Raw genomic sequence first — 20,830 nt, 5'->3', positions numbered from 1 at the left:
TGTTGGTTCAGGCTGGGGACACACTGTCCAACGTAGGTGACAGATATTGGCACGTTCTTGTAAATGCAGCCCAGGGAGTTTCTGGTATTTAATGTTTGTAACATCCCACTGAGGGCAGAGCCCCACACGCTGCCCTGCAGGACAGAGCTGGGCAGGGCAGCAGAACATGTGAGAGATAAACAGAATAAACAACCTGGAAACCAGCACAGACCAATTATGGCTTCTGCTTTGGCAGCAGGGCTGACAGACAGAGACTTTCTACAATTTTGGGATCATCAATACCACAGATTCCGACAGTTGTAGGCAAACAGGCAAAAGCATATAGAGATTTAAAATTGAGAACTTTAGAACTAATAGAATGAGGTAAAAAGTAGCAAATGAGCTGCAGTGTTTCTTCCTAGTTATGATACAAACTCTGAATGTTTTGCCTTCATTCCCTCCAGTGGGTCTCACTGAGTTAGGCGGTGGAAATAGAGTGGACGAGTTTCCATTTGAGCCATTTAAGCTATAATTTAAAGGGTTTTGAAATTGAGTTCTCTAGCAAGTCACTGACTGGATTGTCACATTAGTTTATTGTATAACGATGAGTTTTGTAGAGTCATTCTCTTTTATATTTGAAGGTAGAATCTAAATTCTCCTTTGATCTGTTGTTTATCTTGACAATTGAGGGGTTTATTTCTCTGTTCCTCTATGCTCATAGCTGTAAGGCAGTAAACAGAATATTAAATAATCCCCTGATTACTGTTGCCTTGATCTAAGTGTGGTTTCTGAAAGACTTCACAGGGCTGAAGTAAAAGGCTTTGTCAAGGCACATCAGGTGTAAGGACTAGCTGGTGAGACAGGCACCCTTTGATTGTGAGACCCAAGACAGGTGCCATTCTCTTCTGTTTTGTACTGCTCTAGTGGGCTTCTAAATCACAGACAAGTCTTCAGGCAGTGCATGCAAAATATATTCCACAGTTTGTCTAAAGGGTTGCTGTCTGGACTTAATGATGACTACTTTCTCTTGGTCTGATACTGTTTTCTGGTTAATGTTGTTTTAAGGTTTATTTATCTGATTCTCTTTGGATTTTTTGAAGAAAGTTGTCCAGATATTTCTGCTCTTCTGCTATTGCTTCAAAGCATTCTCTTCTCTCCGTTTGGGACTGTTTATTTTGTAGAGTTACCTGCCAAGGTTTACTTAGTAAGTTTTATATTGGAATAAAAACCTGTAGTGACCCAGACCTTTCTAGAAGAAAATTACTAATGCTCCTTTTCTGCAGGTGCCCATTACAGCACATCTGCTTGCATGTAAGCCACTGAATTAGGGATCAGATTATAATAGAAATATACATCTTACACTTGCTGGCTATTAGGGACTGAACCTTAATTAAACCCTGTGGGGTGACAGTCTCTAAAAACACTTTTAATTACATAAGAGACCATCAGGACTTCTAACAATGACAGATGCAAACTGCCATATTATTGGCCACCAGCCAAAGGCTCCATCAGGCACTGCTCTCCAGTTATATGTGTGAGAAAGATCCAAGAGTGTGAGAGTGAGTGTAGCTTTGTTGTCAGAGTAAGAAAGATAGATTTGCAGGTAAGAGATGCTACAGAATTTGCTGTTCTCTCAGATGTGACAGCTGTGTAAAGGGGTGTCTGAAAAGAGCAGTTTTCAGAACTGATATAATTTTGCCAATGAATATGCACAATGAAATGTATTAATTACTTGCATGTAAAGCTTTTTCTGGAATGCATATGATGCTCATTTTTGGGATCCATCTGAATATTTGTATTACAAGTCCTTTTATTCTTTTTGCCCAGCTTTAAGACAGCAAAATGCTTCCCTTTTTTTTAAAAATTTTTGTTTAATTTTCCTTGGGTAATTATTGGCACAGATACAAACATTTACATTTTACTCTTTTGGATTATGAGAGCTCTTACATAATACATTCTAAAATTACTGTGTGAAAACATCTCTCACTTGTATCAAAGTGAAATATGATGCAGTAAAACAGGCAGGCATTTTAATTTCCTCTTTCTTACTTCCTTAACATTCAGAGTAGTATTCTGACAGTATACTTTTTCATTTCTGTACTGTGTCCTGTAATCTAAGATGGAGGCCTGGAGGAGTGAAAGCAGTGTGCTCCATTTCTCAGTATTCTCCTGGACTGGGCACTTTTCCTTAGAGCATGTTCTAAATATGATACTTGTAGTAACCTAACAACCTCACAGCTTCAGAAAGGCTGAACATTCCCATTTGCTGGCTATGTTCCCACTGGCTGAGCTTTCAGTACTTGTGTTCAGGTGTCCCAATGTAGTTTTCTTAGGGCTGAGGTAACAAGAAACAGAAAACTTGCTGTTTAATTTTGCTTTTTCCTCTGCCTTCTCCTTTCACTTGGTTTCCTACTGTATAGACTGGGACTTGCCAGCATCCTGTATAGGGGGCTGCTTTACTTACCCTCTCTTTTGCAAAGTAGCTGAAGTCAGCAGAGTGGCCTCATTCCACAGAGCAGACTAATATACTTGGTATATTCTTACTGATTTGGAGTCAGACTAGTTTTTTCCCATTTTAGGAAGAATTCATCACATCTTTTGTCCTTTCTTTGTCAAATCTGAGAGTCAGGCCATCATTAAAAGCAAACACTTAGCAAGCCATTGCTGCAACTTTTTCCATGCAGCTCTGTCAGTCATCAGTCCTGACTCAGGACTCCGACACAAAATCTGGGTGTTTTCCTCAGTAAAAGTTGGTAGGAAGCCACTTTATTTCAATTTGAGTTCATTTTGCTCAGGGCAGAAAGCTACTAAATTGTCATACTCACTACCCTTTTCTTTCCCTGCAAACTTCTTTTAATGTTAATATATTTCACATGTGACAAAGTTTAAACAAGCTACTGATGATAGGGATCATTACTTCATCAGGTGGAGCTAACACACTGCTGACATTATATCTACATGCAAATCATTTCAATGCTAGTAATATCATTCCCAAAGCAAAGTAAAAAGTGAAGAATCAGTTTATTAACCTCCACGGAGAGAATACTGTTCAAGCTGTTTAAGACATTAGATAGTAAATGCCTTGCTTAGAAATATCTTTCCTATAAGTAAATACAGAATTCTCCAGCTCCCTTTGTTTTGCTTCCTGCAAAGATCTAGCACTGAGGAAATGCCTTTTACAGTGAGCTTAATTGTGCTACAAAGCTACCTCAGGTTGCTACAGTCTCAATTAGTGAATCTGCATTTTTCTTCAATGTCAGATGGTTAGAAGTTTTAAAATTAAAAAATTAAGGCTGATTTTCTACAAAAGCAAGGAGAAGGTGTGGCTCAGCCACTGAATCTTAACAAGTACTGATGCATTTAAAAAAACATTGCTGAGAGCATCCATTGCTTTTCTTCCATACTGTGTTTCTTTAGAAGTTGAGGGTACATCCTTTCCCAGTGCCTCACAAGAATTGACTTCACTGGGCAGAGAGCAGAGTGTAATGCACAGAAGTAGAAAGGTTCAGCTTCTTTCAGACATTTCTGCTACTGTCCCATCAGTTTGTGTCCCGAGAGTACAGGAAGACAGTGCTTGCAAGTCACACTGCACCTGAACACACCTTCCCTGTAGAGCATGGTCCCTGCTGCTTGCTTGTGTCCAAAAAGCTTAACAAGAGGAACTCAAAAGGCAAGGATGGGCTCCCAGAAGGAGTCAGTGTTTCCATACTCCTCTTGTTCAAGCATTGCTGCCAGTGGTTTGTATCTAGATCAGGATGAGTTAATTGTGAAAAGATAATATATCACAGGACTTTTATTTTTAAAGGGGTGGCGTGGAGAGGGTGTTGATAGTTTGTCCCTCATGTGTGGGGAATTGTGTTTCTTAAGAGCAAAACAAATCAAAAGAATGATTGGTCGTTTAATGATAAGTAAAATATATGATCAAGACAAAGAATGTATGCACAGACAGCTTTCACTGTTCTGAATTTGCCCTGTAATTGTGTATACATAACTTTTTATGCTAAAGTGCCTCATCTTCCTTGAAAGTAATAGTTTAATTTTCAATGATGCCTTAAGGTTTGTTATTCGATTCATGTTCTAGTTAATTTGCAAATCCTGTTTGAGTTAGAAGTTACCTAATCTGTGCTGATCAGAATTTAATAGACTTCCTATGGTAGAACAAATCTACTTTGAATCTCTAGTGCATATTATGAAAAGACACACCTCCCCAAAGTTGGGGCTCGATCATTTACTTGTCTTTTTTAGTGTTTAGACGCTAAAGAATCTGTTGTTTGAACTGCTTTGCATTGTTGTAACCTGAACTGACTATGAAATCTGATTTCTGACTTTTCAACTCTAGGAATCTCTACCACCTGTCCAGTTTGACTGGAGTAGCAGTGGCCTTACTAACCCTTTAGATGGTACGTCTCTCCGTAGAGCCTCTAGCACCAGAGCTAGAGATAAGAAAGCTACAAAGTTCAGACAAACATCTATCTGCTGATTATTTTTTTAAAATATATACACACACACACATATCTATATAAATATATATAATACTTATTTCTTACTCCTAACTTTGGAAATTCAGGCTTTCTTTCTGATTAACAATTCCCCTATGACAAGTATTACATAGTTTGAAAAATACGAAGTTAAGTGTTATTTTAGATTCTTGCCATATGCTAGTGACAATATTAACACTTCATTATGTATAACTGCAGACTATAATGAAACTCTTAACAAATGAGCATTTTAGGTTGATGAGTTTTACTTCCTAAAAGTATTTTTCACCAGTCAGCTATCTCTTTGGACATCCTCTGAATGACAAACTTCTGTAAAGTGGCTACTTCAAAGCACAATATTTTAACCACAAATTGTTTGCAAAATATACACTTCCTGAGCTGAAAGTTTTCAGATTTAAAGATAATTTTGTATTTCAAATATGTGACTTCATTCATTATCACTTTTGCTTACACTAAAGAGCTAATTATAGCTAATATATTAAAGAGGTAGCTACGAACTTCTTTGTATCTGTAAATGTATATAGTTATCACCTAAAAGACCCTTCACCTATATCTATTTTCATAGCAAAGTGAGTTGTGCCGCTGCCTCCAGTGTCAGAAATATAAGTGCATGCGAAGGAAATAAAACAAGTTCTGGAAACTTGTTTGATTGACAGACTAGAAACCTATCAAGAAACTCCTTTACGAGGAGCCTGCTGACAGCAACTGACTGATGACACACAAGTTCAGAGGCAGGCTCAGATAAAGTGCATCTCTTACTGCACTGGTGTTGCCACACTGTGTTGTTGCAGAACGTGTGGGGTGTAAGAGTTTGGATAGCAATATCATGGTGCTGAAGGAAAGCCTGGATGGACCCTTTTGCTGTTGTCTGGTGTCTTTACTACTTCAGTCAATCATCATGCTTTCTTTTAACAAACTACTTTAAAATGTATCTTGGTTTGATTTCTGTTTTAGTACTAAAGGGGAACAGTATAATTTGCCAGTGAGGAACTGGACATAAGAGTGTAATTTGTTACCCAGTGGTCACACTGCTTTAAGATAACGATAATTAATAGCTTAAAGCTGCTAAATAAAATTTTGGATTTTTTTTCTTTTTGTTCTTTGCTATTTGAGGATCTGCTAAGTTTTCCTGATGAAAGAATGGCTTTCAATTTCAGTGAGGGGAGAAAAAGCCCATTATATTTTAACTATCAATTGACCTATATATTGTTTCCCTTTAACTGGTCACATCTCTCTCTCTGGGTCGTGCTGGTTCTCTTTAATTTTAGATTGAAATAAATATTTCTATTTTAAAATTACTAGTGTTGATTTCCTTGCTGCATTGTACATGAGGAAATGTGCACTGAATTAAGTTGTTAACATTTTAGAAGGTACAAACTAATACTGTAAGCATTGTTTTCATGTCGATTTTTTAATTGCGTACTGAGTACTAATTATAACTTGCATGTTCAAGTGTGTGTCTTACCCCTTTTTACACATAAACCCCTCCCTTGGCTTACCTTCTATATGGCTGCCTACCAACACGGTCACTGAATTTCAAGCTAGTGGAGGTTCCACTCTTCTGAACCTTGATTTCTTTGGGCCCGTGGATGACAGTAGCTCTAGCAGCACCACCACAATCCCAGGTCAGCAGAGTGTTCAAACCACAACTGTAAGAATATAACGACTTACTAAAAGCATGAGCACATCACTTGACTTTCCTACAAACAAGGAGAAGTTTTACATTGCCTTTCTCTAAAATGTCTCTCTACTGCCGTTTTTCCTTTAATCTGTGTTCTGTTTTCTGATGTTTTGTATCGAGTACGAAGTATTTAAAAGGTACTGTCAGCTCTGTATTTGTCACCTGCTGAAGGAATGAATGGCTTCTATGCTCTTGCAAATAAGATGTTAAAACACTTGTTTCAAATGAGACATTCCAGAAGTTAACTCTTCTAAGCACTTTAAAAAATTTGAAAAATGGTGTAGATGTGGCCTAAAAGATGTGGCTTGCTGTCTTCTGAGTGCCTCCAAATTACAGGACTGTGATGATGTTTGGAAGCCATGTTTGAATATAAATTTATCAACCTGGATACATGACAGCCCAGGACGTCATGGACTACCACTAATGATACAGTGAAAAAGGTGTTTTAACAGCCTTTATAATAGAAAAGAAGGATAGTTGCATGTTTGTGGGATATTAGAAGCTCATGAATGTTAATTTTGAAACCAGAGCACTTTATCTGCAACTTACTTCCTTAAAAAGGAGATGAAAACCCCACTTTCTCGTTGAATAATGTGTGAAAGAAATTGAATTCATTTTTCATGTGGTTTTTACATGCTCTGAGTATTTTGCACAAGCTTGTGAAAACCTACACTTTGAATAAATTCCTGCAGGAATTTCAGGGAACACTTTGGGGATTTGTTCCAGTGCATAGGTTAAATTGATAATTCAAGTACTCCTTCAATACAATGCCTGAAGCCATGATAATTAATTTCTTCACGGAAAGATATTGTTCCTCTTAGTGATTTTAATTTTTAAAACCCATTCATCAGATGTTTGGGGTCCTCCCACATTTCAAATAAATGATTATAATTATTATGGTATTCTTTGTTTTGAGAAACATGCTTTTTTAATTTTAAAATGTAATCACTGAAAGCAATTTTGTGGCATGGCAATCTGAATGATTTTTTTATTCCACCCTTGAGAAATACCATTATCAGATGAAAGAGGGCAGATTTGTCATGGAAGTGGCAGCTAACAAAGTCAAGGTGCTTGAGTCCTACAGATTCTTTAGGAAGTGTGTGCTAAGTCCACTGACACAAGTCATCAGTGCCCAGCACATGTATTATTGTTTGTGTAGTTGGGTATGTGCATTATTGCTTGTGCAGAAGGTGTGCACACTGAAAGGGATTACTGGAGGAATATTCTGTTAGTCTTTTATTGCATTTTATTTTTTATGTTATTGTTTCATCAAGTTACAGGTATCACCTTCTATGGTATGCCCTATAGTGCTTTTTATTCTTTTTTTATTATTATTATTTCTTTTGGTTTGGCTTTGGTTTTTTTTCCTTACTGACTTGTTTCTGGGAAAGTCATTTGTTTCATGGCTTGCAGCTCGTGTGTTTGTGTGTGTGTTTAGGAGCTTTGTGTGGGGTTTGGTTGGCTAACTTTCCTTCAATATCTCATTAAGGTTTTGCAGTTTCCTTAAATACTCTCTCATCATCTGAATAAAATGGAGAATATGCAACTCTTAAAAAATACATAAAGTAATTGAAAGACAAATTGCTAGATTTTTTTGCTTTTGCTACTTTTATCAATAGAAGTTTATTCTTTCTTTGGAAACTTAGTTTTACTTGCTATAGATTGACACTGAATTCTTCTCAGTCTGATTTCATCAGTACTCAAAATAACTTACTAATAAAAATTTTCATTCCACATTATGAATAGGGAGTTACTAATTTCTAGTGTTTTCCCACAGATATAGTATACTGTTTTATTTTTCATGTTAATAGTTTAATATAAATGCAGCTGAATAAGAGGTGCCTAAAGAACAGTAAATTGAGCAGTGACATCCCAAGACAGGACTGTAAATGGGAATATCTAAATGATGTAACTTACAAGGTTGCATTTAATGTTTGTTGCAGAGTTGCATGTCAGAGGGCTCCTTCCTTCAATTAGCTTTCCAATTTGTACCTTAATGGGATTTCGCAGGCTTCTGCAAGTCAAAGTGTATCTCTTCAAGGCTTCCTCTCCCTGATTGAAAGTGGATATTTTATGGAATATTTGGGCTTTTTCCTTTTTCTAAGTTCTGTAAACATCTGACATTTGTAGAAGTCTTGGTATACTGGTCTCAGGACAGAACATATTTTGGTATTTTGCATGGAACTGGATCAAATCAACCAGGAAAATCCAGACATAAAAAAAAAATATATGTTAAAAGGACAGCTGATTAATTTCTACTCAACTTATATTATGTGGAACAAATCTTCCACCTCCTGCAACTCAACCAGATGATTTTCTTTATTTTACATTTTGGTCAGCTTAGTTTCCCTCACAATAAAAGAATTAACTTGTCCCAAAAGGATGAATGGTCAAGACACTGCTTGTGGAGAGCTCATGCAAAGCAAGTTTGAGGATGATTAACATCATCTGTTAGCACACACAGTGCTGCAGTTACTGGTGGCAAAAGCAGGACAGTAGGCACTGGCCTTTTTTTTTTAATCTCTTGGTGTTACAGGAATACTTCTAAAGCATCTTGATCTTGGGAAGTAAGCTGGATACAATCATCAGCAAACATTAATAAATGCTGGTTTTGTATCAGGGAGCTGTACAGGACCACCAGGTCCCAGTATTTGCAGCGTTTGTTCTGCAGTAGGATGAAATGCTTTTGTGTTGTCCAAACCAAAAGGCACAAGTGTGACACCTGTTTAGCACAGAGGTAAGCACAGTGCTTTATGAACAAAAATTCTGTGCTGTTATTGAAAATCACCTTGTGAATGGCACATTCCATGCCTCATGAGACCTGTGAAGCATAAAATATCTGAAACTGTTACTAGGGATGTATCAGCGATTTCAAATGCAACAAAACTTGTTACAGTCTTTCCTCTTGATTTATTTTGGTAATTCTAATTCCTAGAAAATGTTTTTAAGAAACAGTATGTAATAGTTAAAAATCCTGGAGCTACTTCCTACTGAGATGTGATGCTTGATACTAAACAGGTAGAATTTTAAGTCATATAATTTTTGCATACAGGTTTCCATTGTTTGCAGTGTTTTCAGAATGACCTCTGCTGCCAAAACTTGAAATCCATTTGCAACAAAAGTGATGTCAAAATTCAACATCTGACCTCAGATACCTGAAGCTAGGAATTTAAGGCTGAAACATTCAGATTCTTAATGCATTAGAAATACTTGAAAGCTGAAAAAGGAGCACAGACTAAGAGTTTTGGTGGTCCTGTGCATATTAGTATGTAACTTTTTTTAATGCTATTCCACTTCAATGTTTCATAAAAGCTGCTTTTCCTCACTTATAATTTCAACACAGACCCTAGTGAAAAGCCAGATACTAAATGCACTCTATTGCATGCCAGTGTTGTTTGTAATCTCTAGGTGAAGAGTTGGTCCCTGTTAATATGCAGTGTTCTTTTAATACAGGCAGTTGAGTTGAAGTAATTGAAACAATCCATTTTGACACAGCTGACATTTTTATAGAAGTTTCACTCTGAAAAGTCAATCAGACTGGTTTTGTTTACTCACAGACTGAGACCTTGTATGCCAGACTTGATCCAAGGCATGTGTTTTGTACTACAGCTAAAAAAGCTGCTGAAAAAGGGTGGAGAGAGAAGATGATGCTTCAGAAACGCAAACATGTTCTGTCATGTTCTTTTCATGTATCTTGAAATTATAAATGATTCAGATGTTTACAGAAAACAGTCTCTAGCAAGTTGTTCTGTGACTAATTATGACTCTGCTTGCCTCCAACCATCACTGATTATTATTTTATACTATAAGGTGTGGATCCTGAGTTGTATGAATTGACAACCTCAAAACTGGAAACTTGCAACGCAAGCAGCAGAGTGACTGATGCTTTTGCAAGGCTCATGTCCACAGTGGAGAAGGCAAGCACGTCCACAAGGTAAATGCTCTTCATTGCACATGATTCTTCTGTTTCTAAGGGTGGTGTGAATGTGTGTGCAGTTCAAGGGTGGAAGTTCCTGAATGATCACAAGGCTCTGAATTTTAAATCTGAAGTTCATTGTACTGTAGTTCTTATTTCAGATTATCTCAGAAGTCTAACATGAGCTAGGTGAGAGTTTGTGATAGAAAAAGATCACCAGGACTTAGGTTGAAAAGGTGGAGCCAAAGGCTGAACTGGAAGAAGCAGCTCTGTGAACACCAGAGCTGATTCCTGAGAGTGGCAGGGTAAACTGAATCAGCTCAGTGACCTAGGGCTGAGAGAGAAGACTCTCCTTGGACTCTGTGTAATTTATAAATACAGAATGTTCCACAAGTAAAATGATAACAGACTAACAATTATGACTATATTTGTCCCTTCAAAAATATTTCTAACACCTGTCAAAACTTCAGTGAGCAAAAAGCAGCTTAATTTTGCTGTTACAGGTTAAGGATTGAGTGTGTGGTTGGTTAAGGATGTCATTTCTGCCTCAGTGGAGCACACATGAAATAGTTTTGTGCTTTTTTTATAGGTAGTATCTATAGAAAGGCTTTAGACATCAAATGGCTTTCTTAAAATCTGGGCTTTGATTGGGTCCAGAATCATCTTTCCATTTATAAGCTTGTGTTCTTTGGGTTTATTTTTTTAATGTGTATCTTAACTAGTGGGATCCTAGATTGTCTTAACATAGAATTAATGTCTGTGCCCTTTAAAAGAAATGCTGAGGAATCTTTACCAAGTAAAACATTGGTTTTTTGGAAGTGTGTGCCTCAACGTGCAACAAGTAGGTGATAACATATCTTCACTCACAAGTGAGCTTTAGGGTTTATTCAGCACTCTTAAACTAGATGTGTTTTCATGCAACAGCCCTTGGGAGGAGGCACAGTAATGCTGGGATGGAGCTGGCTTGCTTAAAATGACTCATTTCTAATTTTCAAGAGTTCTTTTCAAACATGCTCTTTTACTGACAAAACTATCTTCCCAGTTTTCCTGCAGTGATAATTTTCAAAGTGAATGTGAAACCAACAAGCCGTGAAATTTCGAGGGAGAACCAGTAGAGGGAACTCCCCACTTCAATGCTGATTTTTTGGTCTTTTGGATTGCCTCTTTTTCTATCCATGGAGTGCACATACTCTCCCTGGAGATACTGTAGTGGAAGTTTGGCTTTCAGGAATTAGAAAACATAGTTGCAGTTGAAATACTTTTGTATTATATTCTAATAGTAACCACAGCAGGATATGGAAACTCTAAATGTATCTTTGTTGTATCTGCACTCTTAGATTTGTACCTTGCTTTAAGATGTCTTAGCTTTTTGTTTACAAAGAAACTTGCTTAAATGAGTGTTGACCCTCATTTTTCTGCACTGTTTTTTTGATATGAGGGGTTTGGTTTTTTTCCCAGTGCTTCCACAATGCACTTGAAAGCTCTTACTTGTGCTCTTAAAGCTCTTTATCCAGATGTCAGAGCTCTTCTCCTGTTCTGGAGAGCATTGCTTGCCAACAGGAATTGGTTCTAGATCTGTGATGTAGCAATAGATCAGGCTGGGATCTCAGACTTGGAGACTAAGTTCAGACATAGACAAGGATTAGCTGTTTCCACGGTTTAATACATTTTGTATGTCCTTATCCACTCTGAATTAAAAAAAATAATCAAGTGCTTTTTCTTCTTGATGTCATGCTCCCCAGAAGAAAAACAGTTTGTTTTTTCAGGCTAGAAGCCTTCTGAGAAATAAGAAGGTGTAGCCTCAGCAGTATGCCAACTAGTGTGGCACAATGTTAGCTTTTTATAATCAATTCTTTCGTGATGAACTGGAGACTTTAAAATAGGAGTGGCTGGGTACAGCCAGGTCAATGAGAATGAGGTTCATGCACCAGCCTGGAAATGTTAACTATCCATAATAACTGACTGAACCAGTGGATTAGGATCACTTTCATGGCAGCTTCAGTTGTGCTGAGGCTATCCCATGTCTGTAACTTGGCTGAATTCAGGATCTTTAGGGTAAAGTTTAGAGTGACAATACCACTGTTCAGCTGTGGGGTGCCATGTGAAGAGTTGTCTTTGTCTAAAGTAGCCCTGTCTTTACTTGCAAAGCCATCTCAGCAGGAAAGCAGGAAAGTATTGGGAGAGGAGGGAAACTTCCCCCCCAGCTTGAGCCTAAAACCTTGACAGCAGTAGTAAGTGTTGAAGGTCAGGGATCCAGTGCAGCATTCCACAGAGTCTCCAGCCTTGCCTAGTTCCATAGAATTGGCAGAGATCAAAAGTTTATCTGCTGTCTTTTTGAAGGAAAGCAGAGCACTGATACCTTTCCAAGAAATGGCCAAAACCCTAATTTAAACTGGAAATACTCCTTGGGGATGCTGTTGGATGGAGCGGGCTAACTTTTAATTACAGAGTGTTTTTAAAGTGCATTTCTCTAATCAGCTCATTGTTGCTGATAAAACCTAGCCTTGCTGGTGCTATCCTAAAAACCCTTTGCAAACATGAGAGGTGACTGAAGCCCTGAGAGACTTGAATGCTGCAGGAAGGGGTTGGAATGCAAAACAGAACAGTGACATGCCAAGTGATGGACAAAGCATTCCCTCTTTCTTGCCAGATTTTCTTCCAACAGCTTTCCTGCCTCTAAGTCTGGTTCATTTCTTGTGGCTTAGTGTTAACATGCCTTTGAAAAGGAAATTTAGTGCCTACAGATAGAGGAGCTGGTACAAATGCTTGGTTAGGGGTAGCCCTCCTGTCCTTCTTGGGAGGGAATGTAACCTGGTGTAAGAGAAGAGATGGATGGGGACAAAGTGTGCTGTAGAGGATTGAATGAGGCAGAGACCTTGATTTGATCCAGGGATGGGTCCTTTCATGGTTTTGTAATCAAAAGTTCTGATTCCAAAGCAGGCAGAAATAGGACAGCTGCCACTGACAGTCCACTCACTCTGGTGTCTGTTCTTTAAGCCATGGCACCTAGAAATGAGGAGTGCATGAGCAGGAGAAGCTCTGCAAGACTTCTCTGCTCTGATCAGGGCTCGGCAAAAGAAGCTCTTGGCAACAGGAACTTCAGCAGAAGTGGTGCCTAAAGTTAATGCACAGTTACTTCTCTTGCCCCTGTTAAAGGACATCACAGTTAGTAGCAGTTTGCTAAGTTTTAAAGGTAAAACCTGTCTGCTGTAATGATGCTACTTTGTCTTTTAAAATCAGAGGGTTAATGAGTAACTCTTAAGGGTTGTCCTGGTGATATTTGCTACCACAAGTGTTGATTGTTACACAGAAAGGGTACTTGCAGTGTCCAGTTTTATTGTATTGCAGAGGAGCTTGCCTCTCTCCATTGAAGAATGGAGAATTTTGGCCACCCTGCCCCTTTCTGCACTGAGATGATTTCAAAAAAGGGTTTCAGTCTCATTACCAAGTGATTCTGTTTATAGCTCTGTCTTGGTCACATTTAGCAGTGGTTGCTGTATTAGTGTGTTAGCTTCTCCTGCTTTAGAGATACTTTGTACATTACACTGGAGTAGATAAATTATTGCAAAGGGGAATTTTCCAGCCAGAAGGGGAGCAGTTGGTAACTGGGTGAGGTTGGCACCTCACTGGTGTGCCTGTTCTGCAGAGAGAGCAGCTGGCACAGCAGGAGTGATGGCACTGTCCTGTGACAAAGGTGCTGCATGTGACACAGTGAAAGGCAGCACTGCCTCTGGGACCCAGCAGTGCCATTTCTTAGCATGCTGTAGTTGAGCAGAGGAGGAAGAGGAATATAAATAGCAAGGAGTGTGTGAGCTCCATCTAGCCTGATGAACAATTACAGGAACATCTCCAAGGCAGCCCTCTTCCCTTGGCTTCCTCTGCCAAACACTCCTTTGTTAGCTCTAAGTCCTTGATCATCAGGAGTTGGTACCTTTAAGAGGCTTGTGGTAAATTATTATTAATAGTGGCACCAGATACTGATAGCACAGTGGTGTTTGAGAACCACATTTCAACAGCTCAGAGATAGACCCTTGAGTGCAAACAGAGCTGGCTGTGAAGTTGTTAGAGGAGGCACATATTGGCTCTCTGCTTCTTCCTTCAGTAAAACCAGCACACAGCTTTGTTTATCCTCCAGAATTTGGTAATCTGCCTAGTCAGTAGCTCGTGAAATTCCACTGCAGCAGAGAAAAAAAATACTGCTGTTCTGTGAAGGTAAGTCAGATTTAGTATTTAGGCTGCCTCATGTAGAGAACTTTCACTGAGTGGGGATTTCAAGTAGCAAACAAAAGTGATAGTTTAGTGTCACCACAATCATCAGATGTCAAGGATGCATTTGAGTCCAGCTCTTTTTTTCTTCTAGCTAAGGAATTCTGAGGTTTCTGTGGAAGCAGACATGTAGCCCCTTGCTTTCCTCTAGTCTCTGCTCAGCTGAGAGAACAATCCTCATGGAAGCTAACAAAAAGTACCTGCTGCTTCATGATTGAGTGGACATCATCCTCTCATGGGCTTGGTTTAAAGTTTATCAATAATACCAGATACAGAAAGGAGATTTCTGAAGTGTTCTAGAGAAAGCAGTTTCTTTGGTTCAAGCATTTTGTCTCAACCTTCCCCCCCTCCCCTACAATGGTTGCAATTTCTTACATCATTAAGGGGGCTTATTCAGTTACAATTTCTTACATCATTACAGGTACCTTTTAGAAACTGGAATAATGTTTGATGGAAAACTGAGTATTTCTAGTAGTAGGCAGTGTTCTTCAAAGATAAGCCAGATATGTGTAAAGTATGGATGTTTGGGCAAAGGAGAGAGGGGGGTCTGTAGCAGTCTGAGCCAGGCTTCATTTTTCTTGGGAAGTGTGAATTTTTTGCATAATAGTGAGAACCAAGTGACATGGGATTCAGACTTCTTTATTCATTTGTGCTCAGTAATTCTTGTGAATAATGCAAAAGGCAAAGTAAACCCTAGTGATTCCCAAACTGCTATGTGCATCATGGCTACTCATACTCCTGCACTTCAAAGCAAGCAGATGCACTTATTTGTGAGGCACCTTCTGCTGCTGTTGAATCTTGAGGGGAAAAAAGGTTTTGGGATCACAATGTAGAGTGGCATGATGGGCAGTCTAAGAACAGTCATGTTGCAAAGGATAAGTGCCTTTTTATTTTAAAATTATTAAAGTCCTTTTAAGATCTTTTCCATTTTATTTTTGAAGAATTGTACCAGATTTAGGTAGTTTAGAACTAATGCTCCAACTGTTTTATCTCTAAAATATGGGCATGGTTGTCTCTTCAAGTGAGTCTCTTGACTCTTGAAGCTGCTAAAAAAAAGGAAAGAAAAAAAATCTGTAAAATTATCATTTGAATAGGACTTTTCCCCCTTATTGCAACAATATACACAGGAACATTTTGCTGACACTCTCTGTTAACACAGTATTGGTAGGCAGGTAGGTATTATAACATTAGGCTACCTTCAAGTAGCTTACAGAAGTGCCTGTCAGTGGGAGACAAGCTGACAGAACATTGCTTCAATCAGTGATTGTTTCAGTGATCCCAGGGCTATCAGGTACTGGATTAATGCACTTTGTTCTTTTCTTCCCAACAGGAAGCCTAAAAAGGAAGAACATCTTAGTGAAGAGGCTGCCAAGGTGATTTCTAGCCTTCCTGACTTAACTTTCATGCATGCCAAGGTGTTGATGTTCCCAGCCACATTAACACCTTCAACAAGCTGCCAAGAAAAGGTAGACTAAAGTGATGTGAATTGGACGTTTTCTATTGATTTTTTTTTTCTTCCCTCTGCGGGTCGTAAAAAGCAATCTTGCTTTAATTAAAAAAATATCAAGTTCAGATGATTTGTTGGTAAGCAGCACTAGAAAGGTATACATAGTAATGTATATTTATTTACATACTGGAGTCCTAAATTTATATTAGAGAAAAATGTAAATAATTGGGGGTAAATCTTTTTGAAGATCTATTCTTTTTGTTGTGCTGGGCTGTATACATTTATGTCTTTGTGAAATACACTGGTGGTGTCCTTCTTAAAAAACTTTTAAAAGTTAAAAAAAAATCCTATAAACACCTAATGAAAACTTCAATCTTCACAATCTGTGAAGTTCCCCCTTAAGACTTTCAGATTGCATTGAGCAACTTTTTCTTTCCTGCATATACTAAAATACTTTTTGCTGGAAAAAAAAATCAAAAGGTAATATTGTCCCTTTTGTGGGTTTTTCAGTTATTGTTTCTTTAAAACCCAGTAATTTCTTTTGTGTTTTAACAAGCTTAAGATGTGTTTTTCCTTTTATTTTCCCCCATCCCCTCCCCCTGTTTGATTGGTTGGCTGATCAGTTTTTATGTTCTTGAATTTCAATAGTATGGCTCTGTCACTGTATAGCCTTTTGAAAGGTATGCTGTCAGTAATTTCTTGTTCCAGTTATGGTTTACTGTCTAAACACTTGATTTTTTTTTTTTTTTTGGGTCATTAGAAGGTTGTCTGCTCTTAATCAGTTTGATTTGGAAAAGAAGGACCAAAACAATATGAATGTCTTACAATGAAATTTACCTGTTAAAAATTTTTATGTTCTGTTGTACCACTATTCCTGTTTGATTTTGCACAGTGTAAAATGACATAATCATAGATTGCTATGGTTTTAGGCTGTATATACAGTAAAAAACTATGGGTTGTAAATGTCTGGGGAAATTCCTATGGAAAAAAGAGAGCTATGTCAAAGAACCTCTAAAAAGGTCAATATGCATGCCCAAGGTCTTTTGAGATTTAAGTGTGTAAATTTCCTTTTAGCTTACACAAAATAAAATAATTTAAAAGATACATATGTATACAGGCTGTTATCTTTTCTTAAAGAATGTGTGCATTACTCACTTCTCTGTTAGTGGTAAAGTAGATGTGCTTAGGACCTTCTGATTTGTGTTGCTCAGTCCCACAAACCACACCTGGAAGGATCCTGTGGATTTTCCTTCAATTCTTCTGTCTCTTTATCTGTCAGGAGTCAGTCTTTTACTTCTGTTTGCAATTTCCCTTCTGGCTTGTAGGGCAGCGTGGCTCATAATATTTAGGCTTAGAGGCTTCTTCAAAGCAATTGGCAATATTCAGCTGTGAGAAGCATCAGCTATGGTGAGGCAAGAAGGGACAGCTGGGTTTGCTGATTTCTTAGCTGCAGAAAACCAGAAACACGGCAGGCACTGAATTCTCCTCTCATGGTAGCTTGCACTGCAGCTCTGTGAGCTCATCAGAGGGTCTCTGGACTGGCTGCAGGTAAGGCATGTTCTGGGTGCTGCTGTTTCTCCATGGTGCATGGACATAGACTCTTCCATGTCTTTATTATGTGCACAGCTCTTTAAGTGCTCTGTAGTCACCACCAGTTCATCACCTAACATCTTGTTCTGAAAAATCTGTAGTGTGTTTTTTTTTCTGCTGTTTGAATTCTTTATTGTCTGACAGCACTTGGGTCAGAAAAGCCCGAGTTTTGATGTAATCAGCTGGGTAAGCTGAAAGGTTGTCCTTCCAAAAGGAAGCTTTTTACTCTCCTTGAGGGACCAATGCCGGGGTTCCATCTTTGTGAGTGCAGGAGTTTCAGTGAGTGGTGGCTGCTCAGAATTGAGAGAGCAGCTCCTATGGCTATGGTAAAGTTAATTTGTAAAGGTTGAATTGCCTCCTTTGCCCTCTAATTAGTACTGCAGTGTACAATGATGTGGTATCAAACTGCACCCTATTGTAGCAGAGAAGGTTTAAGCAAAAGCCATCTGCTTTACCATGCAGCCCAAACCCACTGCTGTTTGCTGTTTCTGCAGATTTTCCTTACAGCACTGACTGCATGCCCATTACATGTTGAAATTAGCTTTGCTAATCTCCCAGGTTTAGCAGAGTATTCTTGAGTGCAGGCTTATTGTACCCTTCAGTTCTGGTGCTGGCTGCTGTAGGTTAAAATTGGTGCCTTTGTTCCCGTGCCTGTGGCTGTCCCTTGGAGCTGGAGCAGTGGGATAGCTGCAGCACAGAGCTATAGCTATTGTTTCAAGGAGAATATGTTTAGGAGCTGACTCATGATCCTTGTCTGGCAGCGAGTGGACTGAAGTATTAAGGAGAGGTGGGGGTGGAAGTGCCAGCTGCAAGTTGATCTTTAGTCTCCTCACAATTGCCTCCAGAGGCAGCTGCCCATTTGTCTTCCAGTCTCTGAGTGCAGTTCTGGTGGCCTGCCGTGGATGGGGGAGGGGAAAAAGGAGATTTCTATTGTGACTGATGTACCAATCTGAAACTTTGTGAAACCTGGTACTATCCAGAATTGGTTCATGGGTTTTTATGTTCTTGCTGCATCCCACAGACCTGCATACTGCTGAAAGATGTAAAGCTTATATCCAAATTCAGCCTTTTGGGGTAGATGCTGCCTGCCTTAAAATGTAGAACTGCTTTTTTTCTCCTAGCTTAAGCCTCCTTTTTTGTTGTTGATGGTAGGATGGACAGACAGGATCCTCTTGCCTCTCTCCTGTTTCTTGTACAGGCAGCTCTGTTCGTAGGCAGGAAGTTTTGGCTAAGAGATTCATGTTCATAGGCAGGAAGTTTTGGCTAAGGGACTCAGCTGCAGCGGGGTTGTCCTTCCATGCTGTTCCCATTGACACAACATGCAGTGTCTGGTTTTATCTTGCCAGTGGCCTCCTGTCATGGGCAGGATGGCACTTGATGCTTTGTGCACGCTTGTGTTGCTGTGCATTGTCACCAGACGTGTCAGGGTGCACCACTTTCACCCCAGCACTGGCGTCACTGAGGAGAGAGTGCCTCTGTGCCTGTCCAGCCCAAGCAGCAGAGGACACCTGGCTCAGATGCAGTTCCCTGAGTTGGCACATGGCCATGAAGCAAAGTCCAAAGATCCCACTGTGAAGTGAGCTGCAGGCTCCTGAGTGACTGCTGGGCAGGGCTGGGCTCTGCTTGTGTTATCTGAAAGGCTGTGCTGTGAGACTTGGGGGTTCAGCTCTGCCTTACCAGAGCACCATCACCTGCTGCAGGTGCTGGCAGTGCTGGACTGCCCACAGCACCTGCAGCCTTGACACCTTCTCAGAATATCATTAGCTCAGCAAATTCATCTTGAGATGCCAGAAGTAAAGCTTGCAGATGTGTGTACATATCCTCAAATGCAGTGAGTGTGTACTGAAGTTAACTCTTCATCACATTGAGTTGTTGTACAGAATTTTGCCTGGTAATTGAAATCATCCTGTGGAAAGTTTGGTTGTTGGACTCCTGCACTTGAGCTGAATATCTGGTGGGCTTTTAGGATGTGAGAGAGATGTAGCTCAGTGCACGTAAGATGAATCACCCTTGGTCCAACCATTTACATTTTGTGCCAGTTCTGCAACTCTGCTATTTATGTTCTAAATTTCAAAGCATTTTGAAAATACAGGATAGCTGCAAAATACACTTGAATATAATCTATAAAAGCATAGGTCATCTAATAATTGCACATACTACCTGCTAGGAGTGCCTGCTACAAAATCAAGGAAGTTTTTTGTCTTCTGGCCTCTGCCACTAAAGGCAGCAAGCAACCTGGTCTGCTCCCTCCAGAGAGCCTGGACTGTGAAAGGAGGTGGGAAGAAACACATTTAAGTTCAGAGGGCTAAAAGCAATTGGAGGAGGAGCTGGAAGAAAACACAAAGCAAGAGCTCAGCAGAAGCTCTGAGTGGGGGGAATAGAAGGTGAAGCAGTACTCAGTATAGGCAGCTGGGATAGCTGTAGGAAGAGCAGATGGTGGAGAAAGTAGGATACAAGCATGAGGAGCAGGAGCATTTGGAGAGAAGGGAAAGCCTGGGCTGGATTACAGGTGCACACACTGTGCCCACTGGCTGCTTTCCTCCAAAATCTGGAACTGAGCCTTGGAGCTGCAAGGGTCTGAGTTCCTGTTCTGCAGAGGAAATGTGTCACAGCCATGGGGTGCGTGGGAGCTGCATCACCACAGCCCCTCTATTGCTGTCAGTCACTGCTGCTAGAGAGCTGGACTGCAGACTGAGGGTAAGCTGAGGGATAAACTGAGGTTTAAATGCAGCTGCTGGTGCCTGTCCTAGCACTGATACAAGTCCAGATGTTAGAAGACCTTTTTCAAAAATTATTTTTAGATAAGGAGGTACATTATGGTTCCTCACTGTAGGTATGAAATCAAATCCTCCAAAGCAAAGCTCTGCCATGGGTTTGGAACTGCAGCTTCAGTCCTGTCATGTGTCTGCAATGTGACAGTTGTTGCTTATACATCCTCCTGTCTTCACCTGATTCTTGCCTCGTGCCCTGTGCAGATTTATTCTCTGAATCAGTGCAGTGCAGTGAAACTCTTCTCTGAAGGGCCCCTGCTTCCTGTGGCTGAAGGGGAGGGCTGGCCCTGTGTGGAAATGGCAGAGAAGGCACAGTGCAGTGTGATGCTCTCCTGGCTGGAAGCAGCTGGCCATGCCAGCTTTTTTTTGCAGGAGGTCACTTGTGCACTTCTGTCATTCAGTATCCAGCATGAGTTGCCTGATTGGGAGGCAGAAATGCTCATTTCTCTGGGATGTAGCTTAAGCAGTTAGGAGCTTTGCTTGTTTGATACTCAGTCGTGGCTCTGTGGCACTGGGGGTCAGGTGCACGTGTGATGCATCCAAAACTGGTGGAGCTCTTGTTTTCACCATGTGACCTGTACTTAAAAATGTAATATGTGTTGTTAACCCTGTGTTATAGACAGGTTGGGAAGATGAGCTCTTTGTCTGCAATATCTGAGAAGACTCAGCTGGCACAGGTCT

At 39.8% G+C, this 20,830-nt stretch overlaps 1 protein-coding gene across 6 annotated transcripts in view; it reads left to right on the top strand.

The window, feature by feature from the left end:
• AFTPH (aftiphilin) overlaps positions 1-16,892 on the top strand; it is a 42,576-nt gene extending 25,684 nt beyond the window's left edge. Inside the window, exons 7-10 of one of the 6 annotated variants that reach the window (XM_021555847.3) lie at positions 4,319-4,379; positions 6,020-6,103; positions 9,970-10,093; positions 15,672-16,892. In XM_021555847.3, coding sequence (XP_021411522.3) covers positions 4,319-4,379; positions 6,020-6,103; positions 9,970-10,093; positions 15,672-15,816 — 414 coding nt within the window. In that variant the 3' untranslated portion in view covers positions 15,817-16,892. Of the gene's footprint in view, positions 1-4,318; positions 4,380-5,931; positions 6,297-9,969; positions 10,094-15,671 lie in introns of those variants that run through there. The other 5 variants (XR_014954081.1, XR_014954082.1, XR_014954083.1 and 2 more) reach the window with 5 other exon arrangements.
• Positions 16,893-20,830: the final 3,938 nt, after the last annotated feature.

This window comes from Lonchura striata, chromosome 3 (genome assembly GCF_050655825.1).
Source record: "Lonchura striata isolate lonStrDom1 chromosome 3, ASM5065582v1, whole genome shotgun sequence".
Taxonomy (NCBI): Eukaryota; Metazoa; Chordata; class Aves; order Passeriformes; family Estrildidae; genus Lonchura; species Lonchura striata.
This window is presented reverse-complemented; position numbering and strand designations above follow the sequence as displayed.